This window comes from Mobula hypostoma, chromosome 1 (assembly GCF_963921235.1).
Source record: "Mobula hypostoma chromosome 1, sMobHyp1.1, whole genome shotgun sequence".
In the NCBI taxonomy this organism is placed as follows: Eukaryota; Metazoa; Chordata; class Chondrichthyes; order Myliobatiformes; family Myliobatidae; genus Mobula; species Mobula hypostoma.
The window spans coordinates 2,273,285-2,293,415 of record NC_086097.1 but is presented as its reverse complement, the minus strand read 5'-3'; the positions used below and the strand labels follow the sequence as shown (position 1 = coordinate 2,293,415).

General features: G+C 42.8%; 1 protein-coding gene across 5 annotated transcripts in view; it reads left to right on the top strand.

Annotated features, from left to right (window-relative positions):
- The window catches only part of LOC134344020 (inositol-tetrakisphosphate 1-kinase-like), a 314,618-nt gene that overhangs the window by 208,136 nt on the left and 86,351 nt on the right, over positions 1-20,131 (top strand). For all 5 annotated transcript variants that reach the window (XM_063043114.1, XM_063043133.1, XM_063043124.1 and 2 more), the window contains one exon: positions 15,173-15,290. In XM_063043114.1, the coding sequence (XP_062899184.1) occupies positions 15,173-15,290 (118 nt within the window). The remainder of the gene's footprint in view (positions 1-15,172; positions 15,291-20,131) is intronic.

Genomic DNA, 20,131 nt, shown 5'->3' with positions numbered 1-20,131 from the left:
AGTGTGTTGGTATGATAGAATATACTGTGTTTCACAGTGTGTTGGTATGATGGAGTATACTCTGTTTCACAGTGTGTTGGTATGATGGAGTACACTGTGTTTCACTGTATGTTGGTTTACTGGAGTATACTTTGTTTCACAGTGTGTTGGTATGCTGGAGTATACTGTGTTTCACATTCTGTTGGTATGATGGAATATACTGTGTTTCACAGTGTGTTGGTTGGATGGAGTATACTATGTTTAACAATGTGCTGGTATGATGGAGTATACAGTGTTTCACAGTGTGTTGGTATGATGGAGTATACAGTGTTTCACAGTGTTTTGGTATGATGGAGTATACAGTGTTTCACAGTGTGTTAGTATGATGGAGTATACAGTGTTTCACAGTGTTTTGGTATGATGGAGTATACGGTGTTTCATAGTGTGTTGGTGTGATGGAGTATACCGTTTTTCAGTGTGTTGGTATGCAGTATACTGTGTTTCACAGTGTGTTGGTATGATGGAGTATTCTGTGTTTCACAATGTGATGGTATGATGGAGTATTCTGTGTTTCACAGTGTGTTGGTATGATGGAGTATACTGTGTTTCACTGTGTGTTGGTACGATGGAGTATGCTGTGTTTCACAGTGTGTTGGTATGATGGAGTATGCTGTGTTTCACAGTGTATTTGTATGATGGAGTACCCTGTGTTTCACAGTGTGTTGGTATGATGGAGTATACTTTGTTTCATAGTGTGTTGGTATGATGGAGTATACTCTGTTTCACAGTGTGTTGGTATGATGGAGTACACTGTGTTTCACTGTATGTTGGTTTACTGGAGTATACTTTGTTTCACAGTGTGTTGGTATGCTGGAGTATACTGTGTTTCACAGTGTGTTGGTATGATGGAGTATACTGTGTTTCACACTGTGATGGTATGATGGAGTATACTGTGTTTCACAGTGTGTTGGTACGATGGAGTATGCTGTGTTTCACAGTGTGTTGGTATGATGGAGTATGCTGTGTTTCACAGTGTATTTGTATGATGGAGTACCCTGTGTTTCACAGTGTGTTGGTATGATAGAGTATACTGTGTTTCACAGTGTGTTGGTATGATGGAGTATGCTTTGTTTCACAGTGTGTTGGTATGATGGAGTATACTGTGTTTCACAGTGTGTTGGTATGATGGAGTACACTGTGTTTCACAGTGTGTTGGTATGATGTATACTGTGTTTCACAGTGTGTTGGTATGATGGAGTATACTGTGTTTCACAGTGTGTTGGTTGGATGGAGTATACTGTGTTTAACAGTGTGCTGGTATGATGGAGTATACAGTGTTTCGCAGTGTGTTGGTATGATGGAGTATACAGTGTTTCACAGTGTTTTGGTATGATGGAGTATACTGTGTTTCATAGTGTGTTGGTGTGATGGAGTATACCGTTTTTCAGTGTGTTGGTATGCAGTATACTGTGTTTCACAGTGTGTTGGTATGATGGTGCATACTGTATTTCACAGTGTGTTGGTATGATGGAGTACACTGGGTTTCACAGTGTGTTGGTATGATGGTGCACACTGTGTTTCACAGTGTGTTGGTATGATGGAGTACACTGGGTTTCACAGTGTGTTGGTATGATGGAGTATACTGTGTTTCATAGTGTGTTGGTATCATGGAGTATAGTGTGTTTCACACTGTGATGGTATGATGGAGTATTCTGTGTTTCACAGTGTGTTGGTATGATGGAGTATACTGTGTTTCACAGTGTGTTGGTATGATGGAGTATACTGTGTTTCACAGTGTGTTGGTACGATGGAGTATGCTGTGTTTCACAGTGTGTTGGTATGATGGAGTATGCTGTGTTTCACAGTGTATTTGTATGATGGAGTACCCTGTGTTTCACAGTATGTTTCACAGTGTGTTGGTATGATGGAGTATACTGTGTTTCACAGTGTGTTGGTATGATGGAGTATTCTGTGTTTCACAGTGTGTTGGTATGATGGAGTATGCTTTGTTTCACAGTGTGTTGGTATGATGGAGTATACTGTGTTTCACAGTGTGTTGGTATGATGGAGTACACTGTGTTTCACAGTGTGTTGGTATGATGGAGTATACTGTGTTTCACAGTGTGTTGGTATGATGGAGTACACTGTGTTTCTCAGTGTGTTGGTATGATGGAGTATACTCTGTTTCACAGTGTGTTTGTATGATGGAGTATACTCTGTTTCACAGTGTGTTGGTATGATGGAGTATACTGTGTTTCACAGTGTGTTGATATGATGGAGTATTCTGTGTTTCACAGTGTATTTGTATGATGGAGTACCCTGTGTTTCACAGTATGTTGGTATGATGGAGTATAGTGTGTTTCACAGTGTGTTGGTATGATAGAGTATACTGTGTTTCACAGTGTGTTGGTATGATGGAGTATACTGTGTTTCACAGTGTGTTGGTATGATGGAGTATACTGTGTTTCACAGTGTGTTGGTATGATGGAGTACTGTGTTTCACAGTGTGTTGGTATGATGGAGTATACTGTGTTTCACAGTGTGTTGGTTGGATGGAGTATACTGTGTTTCACAGTGTGTTGGTATCATGGAGTATAGTGTGTTTCACACTGTGATGGTATGATGGAGTATACTGTGTTTCACAGTGTGTTGGTATGATGGAGTATACTGTGTTTCACAGTGTGTTGGTTGGATGGAGTATACTGTGTTTAACAGTGTGTTGGTATGATGGAGTATACTGTGTTTCACAGTGTGTTGGTATGATGGAGTATACTGTGTTTCACAGTGTGTTGGTATGATGGAGTATACTGTGTTTCACAGTGTGTTGGTATGATGGAGTACACTGTGTTTCACAGTGTGTTGGTATGATGGAGTATACTGTGTTTCACAGTGTGTTGGTATGATGGAGTATACTGTGTTTCACAGTGTGTTGGTTGGATGGAGTATACTGTGTTTCACAGTGTGTTGGTATCATGGAGTATAGTGTGTTTCACACTGTGATGGTATGATGGAGTATACTGTGTTTCACAGTGTGTTGGTATGATGGAGTATAATGTGTTTCACAGTGTGTTGGTATGATGGAGTACACTGTGTTTCACAGTGTGTTGGTATGATGGAGTATACTGTGTTTCACAGTGTGTTGGTATGATGGAGTATACTGTGTTTCACAGTGTGTTGGTATGATGGAGTATACTGTGTTTCACAGTGTGTTGGTATGATGGAGTACACTGTGTTTCACAGTGTGTTGGTATGATGGAGTATACTGTGTTTCACAGTGTGTTGGTATGATGGAGTATACTGTGTTTCACAGTGTGTTGGTATGATGGAGTATACTGTGTTTCATAGTGTGTTGGTATGATGGAGTATACTGTGTTTCACAGTGTGTTGGTATGATGGAGTATACTGTGTTTCACAGTGTGTTTGTATGATGGAGTATACTGTGTTTCACAGTGTGTTGGTATGATGGAGTATACTGTGTTTCACAGTGTGTTGGTATGATGGAGTATAGTGTGTTTCACAGTGTGTTGGTATGATGGAGTATACTGTGTTTCACAGTGTGTTGGTATGATGGAGTATACTGTGTTTCACAGTGTGTTGGTATGATGGAGTATACTGTGTTTCACAGTGTGTTGGTATGATGGAGTATACTGTGTTTCACAGTGTGTTGGTATGATGGAGTATACTGTGTTTCACAGTGTGTTGGTATGATGGAGTATACTGTGTTTCACAGTGTGTTGGTATGATGGAGTATGGGTTTGTATGACAGTGTGTTGGTATGATGGAGTATACTGTGTTTCACAGTGTGTTGGTATGATGGAGTATACTGTGTTTCACAGTGTGTTGGTATGATGGAGTATACTGTGTTTCACAGTGTGTTGGTATGATGGAGTATACTGTGTTTCACAGTGTGTTGGTATGATGGAGTATACTGTGTTTCACAGTGTGTTGGTATGATGGAGTATACTGTGTTTCACAGTGTGTTGGTATGATGGAGTATACTGTGTTTCACAGTGTGTTGGTATGATGGAGTATACTTTGTTTCACAGTGTGTTGGTATGATGGAGTATACTGTGTTTCACAGTGTGTTGGTATGATGGAGTATACTGTGTTTCACAGTGTGTTGGTATGATGGAGTATACTGTGTTTCACAGTGTGTTGGTATGATGGAGTATACTGTGTTTCACAGTGTGTTGGTATGATGGAGTATCATGTGTTTCACAGTGTGTTGGTATGATGGAGTATACTGTGTTTCACAGTGTGTTGGTATGATGGAGTATACTGTGTTTCACAGTGTGTTGGTATGATGGAGTATACTGTGTTTCACAGTGTGTTGGTATGATGGAGTATACTGTGTTTCACAGTGTGTTGGTATGATGGAGTATACTGTGTTTCACAGTGTGTTGGTATGATGGAGTATACTGTGTTTCACAGTGTGTTGGTATGATGGAGTATATCTGTGTTTCACAGTGTGTTGGTATGATGGAGTATACTGTGTTTCACAGTGTGTTGGTATGATGGAGTATACTGTGTTTCACAGTGTGTTGGTATGATGGAGTGTCCTGTGTTTCACAGTGTGTTGGTATTGTGGAGTATACTTTATTTCACAGTGTGTTGGTATGATGGAGTATACTGTGTTTCACAGTGTGTTGGTACGATGGAGTATGCTGTGTTTCACAGTGTGTTGGTATGATGGAGTATACTGTGTTTCACAGTGTGTTGGTATGATGGAGTATACTGTGTTTCACAGTGTGTTGGTATGATGGAGTATACTGTGTTTCACAGTGTGTTGGTATGATGGAGTATACTGTGTTTCTCAGTGTGTTGGTATGATGGAGTATTCTGTGTTTCACAGTGTATTTGTATGATGGAGTACCCTGTGTTTCACAGTGTGTTGGTATGATGGAGTATGCTGTGTTTCACAGTGTGTTGGTATGATGGAGTATTCTGTGTTTCACAGTGTGTTGGTATGATGGAGTATACTGTGTTTCACAGTGTGTTGGTATGATGGAGTATACTGTGTTTCACAGTGTGTTGGTATGATGGAGTATACTGTGTTTCACAGTGTGTTGGTATGATGGAGTATACTGTGTTTCACAGTGTGTTGGTATGATGGAGTATACTGTGTTTCACAGTGTGTTGGTATGATGGAGTATACTGTGTTTCACAGTGTGTTGGTATGATGGAGTATACTGTGTTTCACAGTGTGTTGGTATGGATGGAGTATACTGTGTTTCACAGTGTGTTGGTATGATGGAGTATAGTGTGTTTCACAGTGTGTTGGTATGATGGAGTATACTGTGTTTCACAGTGTGTTGGTATGATGGAGTATACTGTGTTTCACAGTGTGTTGGTTGGATGGAGTATACTGTGTTTAACAGTGTGCTGGTATGATGGAGTATACAGTGTTTCGCAGTGTGTTGGTATGATGGAGTATACAGTGTTTCACAGTGTTTTGGTATGATGGAGTATACTGTGTTTCATAGTGTGTTGGTGTGATGGAGTATACCGTTTTTCAGTGTGTTGGTATGATGGTGCATACTGTATTTCACAGTGTGTTGGTATGATAGAGTGTCCTGTGTTTCACAGTGTGTTGGTATGATGGAGTATACTGTGTTTCACAGTGTGTTGGTATGATGGGGTATGCTGTGTTTCACAGTGTGTTGGTATGATGTAGTATACTGTGTTTCACAGTGTGTTTGTATGATGGAGTACACTGTGTTTCACCGTGTGTTGGTATGGTGGAGTATACTCTGTTTCATAGTGTGTTGGTATGATGGAGTATACTGTGTTTCACAGTGTGTTGGTATGATGGGGTATGCTGTGTTTCACAGTGTGTTGGTATGATGTAGTATACTGTGTTTCACAGTGTGTTTGTATGATGGAGTACACTGTTTCACAGTGTGTTGGTATGATGGAGTATACTGTGTTTCATAGTGTTTTGCTATGATGGAGTATACTGTGTTTCACAGTGTGTTGGTATGATGTATACAGTGTCTCATAGTGTGTTGGTGTGATGGAGTATACTGCGCTTCACAGTGTTAGTATGATGGAGTATACTGTGTTTCACAGTGTTGGTATGATGGGGTGTACTATATTTCACAGTGTGTTGGTATGATAGAGTATACTGTGTTTCACAGTGTTGGTGTGACGGAGTATACTGTATTTCTCAGTGTGTTGGTATGATGGAGTGTACTGTTTTTCACAGTGTGTTGGTATGATGGAGTACACTGTGTTTCACAGTGTGTTGATATGATGGAGTATACCATGTTTCGCAGTGTGTTGGTATGATGGAGTATACTGTGTTTCACAGTGTTGGTATGATGGAGTATATTGTGTTTCATAGTGTGTTGGTATGATGGAGTATACTGTGTTTCACAGTGTGTTGATATGATGGAGTATACTGTGTTTCATAGTGTTTTTGGTATGATGGAGTATACTGTGTTTCACAGTGTGTTGGTATGATGGAGTATACTGTGTTTAACAGTGTGTTGGTATGATGGAGTATACTGTGTTTCACAGTTTGTTGGTATGATGGAGTATACTGTGTTTCACAGTGTGTTGGTACGATTAGTATGCTGTGTTTCACAGTGTATTGGTATGGTGGAGTGTTCTGTGTTTCACAGAGTGTTGATATGATGGAGTATACTGTGTTTCAGAGTGTGTTTGTATGATAGAGTGTCCTGTGTTTCACAGTGTGATCGTATGATGGAGTATACTGTGTTACACATTTCTGGTATGATTGAGTATACTGTATTTCACAGTGTGTTGGTATGATGGAGTACACTGTGTTTCACCGTGTGTTGGTATGGTGGAGTATACTGTGTTTCACAGTGTGTTGGTATGATGGAGTATACTTTGTTTCACAGTGTGTTGGTATGATGGAGTATACTGTGTTTCACAGTGTGTTGGTATGATGGGGTATGCTGTGTTTCACAGTGTGTTGGTATGATGTAGTATACTGTGTTTCACAGTGTGTTGGTATGATGGAGTATACTTTGTTTCACAGTGTGTTGGTATGATGGAGTATACTGTGTTTCACAGTGTGTTGGTATGATGTAGTATACTGTGTTTCACAGTGTGTTGGTATGATGGAGTATACTTTGTTTCACAGTGTGTTGGTATGATGGAGTATACTGTGTTTCACAGTGTGTTGGTATGATGGGGTATGCTGTGTTTCACAGTGTGTTGGTATGATGGAGTATACTGTATTTCACAGTGTGTTGGTATGATGGAGTATACCATGTTTCACAGTGTGTTGGTATGATGGAGTATACCGTGTTTCACAGTGTGTTGGTATGATGGAGTATCCTATGTTTCACAGTTTTGGTATGATGGAGTATACTGTGTTTCAGAGTGTGTTGCTATGATGGAGTATACTGTGTTTCACAGTGTGTTGGAATGATGGAGTATACTGTGTTTCACAGTGTGTTGGTATGATGGAATACACTGTGTTTCACTGTGTGTTGGTTTGCTGGAGTATACTGTGTTTCACAGTGTGTTGGTTTGCTGGTGTATACTGTGTTTCACAGTGTTGGTATGATGGAGTATACTGTGTTTCACAGTGTGTTGGTATGATGGAGTATACTGTGTTTTACAGTGTGTTGCTATGATGGAGTATACTGTGTTTCACAGTGTGATGGTGATGTGGAGTACACCGTGTTAGCTTCTGTCTTTAAAATTATTCATTCCTTTCATGTGTGAATGCATGGTTCCAATTTATCTCTGCAACGTAGTTGTGTGATCTGTCATCCCATTTGTTGAGGGTACTGACATGGCCTGGGGGCTAGTTATGGTTGAACCAGGGGTGTAAAGGGAGAATGGTGTGTGGAGTCGGCCCCTGTTACGTAACCGGCAACAATGAATATCAACTGAGACCGGTTATATAAAAACAACCAAACATTTATTTAGCACGGATAAACGATAAGGAAAAAAAAACAAACAAAAACCGGAAGTTAACAGATATACAGCCGTTCACCAACTCGCCACTCGGCTGTGGTTCTTAAAGCGTTAAATGCGAAATCAGTTCTTAAAGCGATGCATTTTTTAAAGCGATAACTTCGAAAGTCCAGCAGATTTACACGTTCAATTGGGAGAGACTTCTCTGGAGAAGGATTTCTTCGGAGACGCGACTTTCCTGCTGATTCTGTCCACAGGATTCACAACGCCGAAAATAAAGAGTTTAAATCAACTGACCTTAAATTCCTTTATAGACAGAGAGCACCTTTTTGCATGAACTCTTTGCTCTTTCTGGCAACAGTTATCTCGATGCAGGTTCTCCTCCAACGAAGACTCAATAAGGTCGATTCTTTATTAAACTGCCAAATGATGCCGACTTCTCTCGATCCTTCGATGAATTCTTCACTCTCCCTTCTAATGTTGGAAGTGAGTAAATCAACACATTTAGCAAAACATTCGAGTCCAAATAATATGGTTCCTTGCAACAGAACGCACACTCCATTTTAAAAATGAAACTGCGTCACAAAAACAAACACGCAACAGAATCGGAGATACAGCACGTTCTACCTGGAAATCTACAATCTCAAAAACCCCCAACTGCATCCCCTGGGTCGACCCTTATATAGTCACGGGTCACATGTCATCACATGACCTCACATCGGTGGGAAAATCACATCAGGTGACCTCCAAAAGACCATTACATCATTCTCACAAAATAAAACACGTCTCCTTGAGCATGTAACACCCCTCATTATCATGGCATGTATTTCTGTCTGTTGGTCATTTGCGTCTTTCTGCTGCATCTCCCTCCTCCCCTCCTCTGGAAAGGTCGTCAAATTTCATTCTATGTTCTTGGGCCATTCTCATGTTTTGAGAGACTGTTTTCTTCGGTTGCTTTGTAGAGTCATTCTGTCACTAGCTCTTGTGTTTTGTCATAAATAAAGTATGGCATTAACCACACTTTGTTCAGTTAGCAAGCCTTGTTCACTGAAACCACCATGTTCAATGTGAACATGGCGCTAGTCTTCACCTGCCTCTGCTGAACTTTTTAATGGGGGTTTTATTGTATTTTAAATCGATGGTATGCCACAGAGTTGGGTGATGTTGTTTAGAACCATGGAACATTACAGCACAGAAACGGGCCTTTTGTCCCTTCTTAGCTGTGCCAAACCATTTTTCTGCCTCGTCCCATTGACCTGCACACGGACCATATCCCTCCATACACCTCCCATCCATGTACCTGTCCAAGTTTTTCTTAAATATTAAAAGTGAGCCCAGATTTACCACTTCATCTGGCAGCTCATTCCATACTCCCACCACTCTCTGTGTGAAGAAGCCCCCCCTAATGTTCCCTTTAAACTTTTCCCCCCTCACCCTTAACCCATGTCCTCTGGTTTTTTTCTCCCCTTGCCTCAGTGGAAAAAGCCTGCTTGCATTCACTCTATCTATACCCATCATAATTTTATATACCTCTATCAAATCTCCCCTCATTCTTCTACGCTCCAGGGAATAAAGTCCTAACCTATTCAGCCTTTCTCTGTAACTGAGTTTCTCAAGTCCTGGCAACATCCTTGTAAACCTCTGCACTCTTTCAACCTTATTTATATCCTTCCTGTAATTTGGTGACCAAAACTGAACACAATACTCCAGATTCGGCCTCACCAATGCCTTATGCAACCTCATTATAACATTCCAGCTCTTATACTCAATACTTTGATTTATAAAGGCCAATGTACCAAAAGCTCTCTTTACGACCCTATCTACCTGTGACGCCACTTTTAGGATAGTTTGTATCTGTATTCCCAGATCCCTCTGTTCTACTGCACTCCTCAGTGCCTTACCAATTACCCTGTATGTTCTACCTTGGTTTGTCCTTCCAACGTGCAATACCTCACACTTGTCTGTATTAAACTCCATCTGCCATTTTTCCAGCTGGTCCAAATCCCTCTGCAAGCTTTGAAAACCTTCCTCTCTGTCTACTACACCTCCAATCTTTGTATCATCAGCAAATTTGCTGATCCAATTTACCACATTATCATCCAGATCATTGATATAGATGACAAATAACGGACCCAGCACTGATCCCTGTGGCACACCACTAGTCACAGGCCTCCACTCAGAGAAGCAATTCTCTACCACCACTCTCTGGTTTCTTCCATCGAGCCAATGTCTAATCCAATTTACCACCTCTCCATGTATACCTAGCGACTGAACCTTCCTAACTCACCTCCCATGCGGGACCTTGTCAAAGGTCTTACTGAAGTCCATGTAGACAACATCCACTGCCTTCCCTTCATCCACTTTCCTGGTAACCTCCTCAAAAAACTCTAATAGATTGGTTAAACATGACTTACCATGCGCAAAGCCATGTTGACTCTCCCCAATAAGTCCCTGTCTATCCAAATACTTGTAGATCCTATCTCTCAGTACTCCTTCCAATAATTTACCTTGTACTGACATCAAATTTACTGGCCTATAATTTCCCAGATTACTTTTAGAGCCTTTTTTAAACAACGGAACAACATGAGCCATTCTCCAGTCCTCCTGCACCTCACCCGTAGATACTGACATTTTAAATATATCTGCCAGGGCCTCTGCAATTTCAACACTAGTCTCCTTCAAGGTCCGAGGGAATATCCTGTCAGGTCCTAGGGATTTATCTACTCTGATTTGCCTCAAGATAGCAAGGACCTCCTCCTTTTCAATCTGTACAGTTTCCATGATCTCACTACTTGTTTCCCTTAATTCCATAGACTTCATGCCAGTCTCCTTAGTAAATACAGACACAAAAAACCCACTTAAGATCTCCTCCATTTTTTTTGGTTCCATACATAGCCGACCACTCTGATCTTCAAGAGGACCAATTTTATCCCTTACAATCCTTTTGCTCTTAATATACCTGTAGAAGCTCTTTGGATTATCCTTCACCTTGACTGCCAAAGCAACCTCATGTCTTCTTTTAGCCCTCCTGATTTCTTTAAGTATTTTCTTGCACTTTTTATACTCCTCAAGCACTTCATTTATTCCCTGTTTCCTATACATCTCATACAACTCTCTCTTCTTCTTTATCAGAGTTCCAGTATCCCTTGAGAACCAAGGTTCCTTATTCCTATTCACTTTGCCTTTAATCCTGATGGGAACATACAAGCTCTGCACTCTCAAAATTTCTCCTTTGAAGGCATCCCACTTCCCAATCACCTCCTGGCCAGAGAACAACCTGTCCCAATCCACGCTTTTCAGATCCTGTCTCATTTCTTCAAATTTGGCCTTTTTCCAGTTTAAAACCTCAACCCGAGGACCAGATCTATCTTTATCCATCAAAGTTGCTGGTGAACGCAGCAGGTCAGGCAGCATCAATAGGAAGAGGTACAATTGACGTTTCGGGCCGAGACCCTTTGTCAGGACTAACTGAAAGAAGGCTAGTAATCTCTTACTAGCCTGACGAAGGGTCTCAGCCCAAAACATCAACTATACCTCTTCCTATTGATGCTGCCTGACCTGCTGCGTTCACCAACAACTTTGATGTGTGATGCTTGAAATTCCAGCATCTGCAGAATTCCTCTCTATCCTTGCTATTCCTTGCTATCTTTATCCATGATCAAGTTGAAACCAATGGTGTTTTCATCACTGGAACCAAAGTGCTCCCCTGCACACACTCCCGTCACCTGTCCTAACTCGGTTCCTAATGGGAGATCTAATATTGCATCCTCTCTAGTTGGTACCTCTATATATTGATTTAGAAAACTTTCCTGAACACATTTCACAAACTCTAACCCATCTAGACCTTTAACAGTATGGGAGTCCCAATCAATATGTGGAAAGTTAAAATCCCCTACCACCACAACTTTATGTTTCCTGCAGTTGCCTGCTATCTCTCTGCAGATTTGCTCCTCCAATTCTCGCTGACTGTTGGGTAGTCTATAATACAACCCCATTAATGTGGTCATACCTTTCCTGTTTCTCAGCTCCACCCATATGGCCTCGGTAGACAAGCCCTCTAATCTGTCCTACCTGAGCACTGCTGTAACATTTTCCTGACAAGCAATGCCACCTCCCCCCCGCCCCACCCTTCATTCCCCTGCCTCTATCATGCCTGAAATATCGGAACCCTGGAACATTAAGCTGCCAGTCCTGTCCCTCCTGTAGCAGAGTTTCAGTAATGGCTATAATGTCGTAATTCCATGGGTCAATCCACGCCCTCAGCTCGTCTGCCTTCCCCACAATACTCCTTGCATTGAAATAGCCTCACCTCAGAAGATTATTACCACTACACACAACCCTTCTGTTTGTGACTTTGCATGAACTTTTAACATAGTTTATTTTCACCCCAGCTTCACTCTCTGCTCTGGCACTCTGGTTCCCATCCCCCTGCAAATCTTGTTTAAACCGTCCCCAATAGCACTAACAAACCTCCCTGAAAGGATATTGGTCCCCTTGTAGTTCAGGTGTAACCTGTCTCTCTTGTACAGGTCCCATCTGCCCCAGAAGAGGTCCCAATGATCCTGAAATCTGAAACCCTGCCCCCTACACCAGTTCCTCAGCCACTTGTTCCTCCTCCAGAGCATCCTATTCCTACCCTCACTGGCACGTGGCACAGGTAGCAATCCTGAGATTATCACCCAGGAGGTCCTGCTTTTCAACTTCCTACCAAGCTCTCTATACTCACTCTCCAGGACCTCCTCACTCTTCCTTGCTATGTCATTGGTACCGATGTGCACCACGACATCTGGCTGATCACCCTCCCACTTCAGAATGCTGTGCACGCATTTTAGTGGGGTTTTATTGTATTTAAAATCGACGTGTGCTACAGAGTTGGATGATGTTTTTAATGGAGTTTTATTGTATTTTAAATGGACAGTGTGTCAGGGAGTTGGGTGATGTTTTTAATGGGGTTTTATTGTATTTTAAATTGATGGTGTGCTACGGAGTTGGGTGATGTTTTTTTGATTTTGCTGCTGTTTTCTCTTTCATTTGCTACTGTTCCCCATCCAGATCAATAATCATTCTGCATCCGTTCCTCGTGTTTGCGACACTGAAATCCACACGTAGCTTTCCAGTTTGTGACAATGGTAGATATTGGAACAGGTTTTATAGAGTCATAGGGCACTACAGCACTGAAACAGGCCCTTCAGCCCATCTAGTCCAGGCTGTACCATTAATCTGTACTGTCCCATCAATTTGCCTCCTTACCTCTCTCATCCATGTGTTTATCCAAACTTCTCATGTATTTTGATGTCAAATCTGCCTCCACCACTTTGAGTGACAGCTCGTTCCATGCTCTCATCACCCTCTGAGTGAAGTTCCTCTTCATATTACCCTTAGGCATTTCACCTTTCACACTTAACCTAAGACCTTTCGCTCCAGTGTCACCCAACCTCAGTGGCAAAAGCTTGCTTGCATTTACACTATCTATATCTCTATCAATGTTGAGAAATGTACGGTTGTACATTTTGGAAGAAGAAATAATCGGGCAGATTATTATCTAGATGGGGAGAAAATTCAAAAATCGGAAGGGCAAAGGGACTTGGGGTCCTCATGCAGGATACCCTAAAGGTTAACCACCAGGTTGGATCGGCAGTAAGGAAAGCGTATGTTGGCATTCATTTCAGGAGGAATAGTGTATAAGAGTAAGGAGGTGTTGATGAGGCTCTATGGGGCATTAGTGAGACCTCATTTGGAATACTGTGTGCAGTTTGGGCCCCCTATCTTAGAAGGGATGTTCTGATGTTGGAGAGAGTTCCGAGAAGATTTACGAGGGTGATTCCTGAAATGCAGGGGCTAACATATGAGGAGCATTTGTCGGCTCTTGGATTGTATTCATTAGAGTATAGAAGAATGAGAGGGGACCTCATAGAAACATTTCGAATGTTGAAAGGGTTGGACAGAGTAGATGTGGAAAGGCTGTTTCCCTTGGTGGGTGAGTCCAGGACAAGAGGACACAGTCTTAGAATTAGAGAGTACCCATTTAAAACAGAGATGAGGAGAATTTTTTTAGCCAGTGGGTCGTGGATTTATGGAATTCGTTGCCACATACAGCTGTGGAGGCCGGATCATTGAGGGTGTTTAAGAAGGAGATTGATAGGTATCTAATTAGTCAGGGTATCAAGGGATATGGGGAAAAAGCTGGAAATTGGAACTAGATGGGAGAATAGTTTAGCTCATGGTGGAGTGGCGGAGCAGACTCGATGGGCCGAATGGCCTACTTCTGCTCCTTTGCCTTGTGATCTTGTGACCTTCATAAGCTTTTATACCTACAAATGAATCGAGCTTAGTGTACTGCTGTTCCAGCTCAGGGCATTGGAGCTTGGAGATCAATTCTGGGGTCATTTGTAAGGAGTCTGTAAAGGCTAATTTATACTTGTGCATCAAATCGACGCCGTAGGTACAGCGTAGCCGTGTCACTACACAGTGCCTGCGCGGATCCCTATGTTGTAGCCTGACGCGCACCTCTCCCAAAATGTAACTACGCGTTGCAGCAACGCAGACCGAAACAACAGTGATTGGTCCATTTGGTCGCATTGCATTTCCTCCTACGCTGCAATAGCTTCCCATTGGGCGACTGAAGGGCAGGGAAGGAACTCTGGCTGCAGTGCTTTCCATAAAGCTTTACAGACCTCCAAAATTCTGGAGGACACATTTTGCTTTTACGAAAAAAGACGCTCGCTTTAAACTTGTTTACCCCGAGTAAGACTACCATGACCATGAAGCCTTGCGCGGGCAGGTGTGTGCGCATGCTTGACGTGCGAATATGTGACGTGCACATGGGTGTACGTGCCTGAATTGCAGGGCGACGCAGACACACCAACGCACAAGTATAAATGCTCACAACGGCGTAGCCCACTTGCGTAGGCTACGGCGTAAGCTGGTACGTACCAGCCTTTAGTCCTCCTTGAGGAACGTGTGGGTTTGTCCGGCTCTTCCGGTTTCCTCCTGTCGTCCAGGTTCACTCTGGTCATTGTAAATTGTCTGGTGATTAGGTTAGGGTTAAACTGGGGTTTTTGGGGGTTGCTAGGTGACATGGCTCGGAAGGCCAGAAGGGCCCGTTCCTTGCCATATCTGCAAATAAATAATAAACTGAAAAAATAAAAATAAAGAAATAATTTAACGAAACTAGGAGTGGCTGTTGGGGGAGGAGATAGATTCAAAAGAATTGTCAGGAAGCAAAAACTTTATGGATTCAATATCTGATGTATTTGTCAAGCAAAAATATGCTCAAGTATTATGTTTTTATTCTCAGGACTACATCAACACACATCCAGAGACCATAATTCTGGATCCCCTCCCTGCAATCAGAACCCTTCTGGATAGATGCAGATCCTATGAACTGATTCGCAGGCTTGAAAGCTGCATGCAAGGTAAGTAATGAAAATGTTATTGCTGTTACTTAGAACAGAGGTTGGATTTATGATTATTTCTTCAAGCCACTCTGGAAACCTGAATTGTAATAACACTTCTGAGAAAGCATGTTTTCTCAAGATACAAGTGTTTTAAGAAGTCTTTGGCATGAAATGTTAATTCTATTTCTCTCTCTGACTATTTCAGCTTGTGTTTAGGTATTCTCTGTAAAAGGCAGACGGAATTTAATCCTGTTTAAGCAGTGTAATTTATCTTGGGATGTCTAGTAAGGGCAAGACTATAAGACCAAGGAGTGGGATTAGACCTTGCAGCCCACTGAGTCTGCCCCGCCATTCCATCGTGACTGATCCCGGATCCCACGCAACCCCATACACCTGCTCTGTCACCATATCCTTTGATGCCCTGACTGACCAGGAAATGATTAACTTCTGCTTTAAATATACTCACAGACTTGGCTTCCACAGCTGTCTGTGGCAGAGCATTCCACAGATTCACTACTCTCTGGCTAAAAAAAAATCCTCCTTACCTCGTTCTAAAAGGTTGCCTCTCAATTTTGAGGCTGTGCCCTCTAGTTCTGGACACCCCACCATAGGAAACATCCTCTCCACATCCACCTTATCTAGTCCTTTCCACATTCAGTAGATTTCAATGAGATCCCTCCCCTCCTCCCTCCACCCCCCCGCCCGCATTCTTCTAAATTCCAGTGAATACAGGCCCAAAGCTGCAAGACACTCCTTGTATGTTAACCACTTCGTTCCTGGAATCATCCTCGTGAACCTCCTCCGGACTCTCCAATGACAACATATCCTTTCTGACATCTGGGGCCCAAGACTGTTGACAATACTCCATGTGTGGCCTGACTCGTGTCTTATAAAGGCTCAGCATTATCTCCTTGCTTTTATATTCATTCCCCTTGAAATAAATGCCATCATTGCATTTACCTTCTTTACCGCAGATTAAACCTGTAAATTAACTTTCTGGGAGTCTTGCAGTTTTCTCCCCATTTAGATAATAGTCTGCACTATTATTCCTTTTACCAAAATACAAACGTTTGTATGTTATCATACATTTCCCAACACTGTATTCCGTCTGCCACTGTTTTGCCCATTCTTCCAATTTGTCTTAAGTCCTGATGCAATCGCATTGCTTCCTCAGCACTACCTACCCCTCCAGCTATCTTTGTGTCATCTACAGACTTTGTGACAAAGGCATCAATTCCATTATCCAAATCATTGACAAACAATGAAAAGTAGCCGTCCCAATACTGACTCCAGAGGAACACCACTAGTCAGTGGCAGCCAACCAGAAAAGGCCCCTTTATTCCTTGGTGCCACTTGCCTATTGGCTATTCCTCTGTCCATGCCAGCATCTTTCCTCTCACGCCATAGGATTTTATCTTGATAAGCAGCCTCATGTGTGGCACCTTATCAAATGCCTTCTGAAAATCCAAGTAAATGACATCCACTGCCTCTCCTTTGTCCACCCTGCTTGTTACTTCCTCAAGGCACTCTAGCAGATTTGTCAGGCAAGATTTCCTTTTACAGAAACCATGCTGACTTATTTTATCATTAGTCTCCAAGTACCTCGAAGCCTCATCCTTATTAATGGATTTCACCGCTTTCCCAACCACTGAGGTGAGGCTAACTGGCCTATAATTTTCTTCCTCCCTTCTTAAAGAGTGGAGTGACTTTTGCAATTTCTCAGTCCTCCAGGACATGCCAGAATCAAGTGATTCTTGAAAGATCATAGCCAATGCATCTGTTATCTCTTCAGTAATCTCTTTCAGAACTCTGGGATGTAGTCCATCTGGTCCCAGTGACTTTTGAGTTTGCCTCGCACTTTTTCCGTTGTCATAGCAAAGGCACTCACTCCTGCTCCCTGACACTCATGGACCTCTGGCACACTGCTAGTGTCTTCCATAGTGAAGACAGATGCAAAGTACCCATTAAGTTCATCTGCCAGTTCTTTGTCCCCTATTACACATGGCCAAGTGGTTAAGGCATTGGACTAGCGATCTGTAGGTCGTGAGTTCGAGCCCCAGCCAAGGCATCGTGTTGTGTCCTTGAGCAAGGCACTTAACCACACATTGCTCTGCGACGACACTGGTGCCAAGCTGTATCGGCCCTTGCCCTTCCCTTGGACAACATCGGTGTCATGGAGATGGGAGACTCGCAGCATGGGCAACTGCTGGTCTTCCATACAACCTTGCCCAGGCCTGCGCCCTGGAGAGTGAAGACTTTCCAGGCATAGATCCATGATCTCGTAAGACTAACCAATGCCTTTACTTTACTATTACTACCTCACCAGCATCATTTCCCAGTGGTCCAATATCAACTCTTACCTCCCTTTTATTCTTTATATCATTGAAAAGAACATTTATTATTGGCTAGTTTGCCCTCGTATTTCATCTTTTCCCTTGTAGCTTTTTAGTTGCCTTTTGTTCGATTTTAAGAACTTCTTCATCATCCAACTTCCCACTCACGTTTTCTGACTTCCGTGCTCTTTCCTTGGCTTTGTGTAGTCCTTAACTTCCCTTGTCAGCCACGGTTGCATACACCTGCCAAGTGAGAACTGCTTTTTCTTTAGGACATATCTATCCTGCGCCTTGTGAACTATTCCCAGAAACTTCAGCCACCTCTGCTCTGCCGACATCCTGAGAGTACCCCCCTCCAACCCACCTGGGCGAGTCCTGTCTCATGCCTTTGTAATTCCCTTTATTCCACTGCGATACTGAACCACTCCCCACAGCTCCGGTAAACCGGCCCGCAAGAATACTGGTCCCCCTCAGAGTCAAGTGCATCCCGTCCTTTTTGTACTGGTCACAATCATCCAGAAATCTGAATCTCTGCCCTGTGCACCAATTCCTCAGCCACGCATTTATCTGCCACCTTATTCTGTCCCTGTCCACCCTGTGGCGTGGCACAGGCAGCAGTTCCAAGATTACTGCCCTTCAGCTTCCTTCCTAACTCCCTGTATTCTGTTTTCAGGACCTCCTCCCTTTTTCTACCCATGTCGTTTGTACCAATGTGTACCACAACCTCTGGCTGTTCACCCTCCCTTTTCAAGATATTGTGAACGTGTTCAGAAACATTGTGGAGCGTGGATCCTGGGAGGCAAACTAATAAAACTACTACACTATGAATGGTCCTGGGGAATGCTGAGGAATGGGTGGGGGGGGGGGGGAAGTTGATGTGAAAGTCTGAGGTTCTTTAAAGATGCCAGTACAGGTGGAAAAGGTGATGAAGATTTGTGACTTCATCAGTCAGAGCCCAGAATATAGATCAGCGAAGTTATGGTACTACTGATATGGTCAAATATTAGTTCGACAGCAGGAGTATGTGTCTCGTCACCATTCCAGAGCAAGGACATAATTGCATTGGAAATGGAGAAGAGGAGATTTAAAAGCATATCATGAGGAGAAACTGGATTGCTGGGTTTGTTTTCCTTGGAGTGGAGGACAGCGAGGAAGATGTATGAAGGGAATGAATCAGGTATAGGACATAGAACCGTACCATACAGGCTCAGGCCCTTTGGCCTACAATTTTGTACTGAACCCATTCATTCAGTAATGAAATGGCGAACTAAAGTAATCTCTTCTGCCTACATACAGGAGGGTATATAGGAGAGGAAGGCATTTAAGACTAACAAGCATGGGTTTAGGAGTACGATGTCTGGAGTGAATTTGAGGAAGAACTTTCTTTACCCAGAATGTGATCGTATGTGGAGCACCAGCCTGAGGTGCTGGTGGAGGTGAGTATTTGTCCATGCCAACCAAGGTGCCCAGTTAAGCTAGTCCCATTTGCTCACATTTGTCCCCTATCCAAGGAGAAATATCTTTGGGCTTCTCTGAGGAGGTTGTGGAGCTTAGAAAGATAGAGGGCTATGGGTCACCCTAGGTAATTTCTAATGTAAGTACATGTTCGGCACAGCATTGTGGGCCGAAGGGCCTGTATTGTGCTGTAAGTTTTCTATGTTTCTATGTTTCTATCTCTGTTCTAAATGAACGTCCCCTATTCTGAAGCTGTGTCCTTTGGTCCTAGACTCCCTCACTGCAGAACGAGGGGTCACAGGTCACAGTTTGAGGATAAAGGGGAAGCTTTTTAGGACCGAGGTGAGGAAAAACTTCTTCACACAGAGAGTGGTGAATCTGTGGAATTCTCTGCCACAGGAAACAGTTGAGGCCAGTTCATTGGCTATATTTAAGAGGGAGTTAGATATGGCCCTTGTGGCTAAAGGGATAGGGGGTATGGAGAGAAGGCAGGTACAAGGTTCTGAGTTGGATGATCAGCCATGATCATACTGAATGGCAGTGCAGGCTCGAAGGGCCGAATGGCCTACTCCTGCAGCTATTTTCTATGTTTCTACCGGAAACGTCCTCTCCACATTCTTGATGAGTAGCAGAGTAGGCTCAAAGAGCTGGATGGCCCACTCTGTTCTGATCTCTAATGTTGTTATTTTCTGATGCTGGTTGGAGTGCGTGATAGTTCCTTCTGCTGCCATGGTGGCAAGGGTCTTATTCGGGCCTGAGCCATGTGATGGTGGCAAGTTTTAGATTTGTGCTACAGTAAATTTTGGAGCAGAGCAATGGTGAAGCGGTTAACAGCTGAGTGCAGGAGAGATCTGAGCTGGTCTGAGTTACTGCTGTAATGTGCTTTGCCACTTGCTGATGAATGATCCCTGGCATTGCTTAGCAACCATCACAAAACGTTGGAGGAATTCAGCAGTTCAGGCTGCATCTATGGAAATGAATAAACAGTCGAGGTTTCGACTGGACACCCTTCATCAAACTCTGCTTCATTCCTAATGGCACAGAAGTTCCTGGAAGAGATCAAAGCCTTTC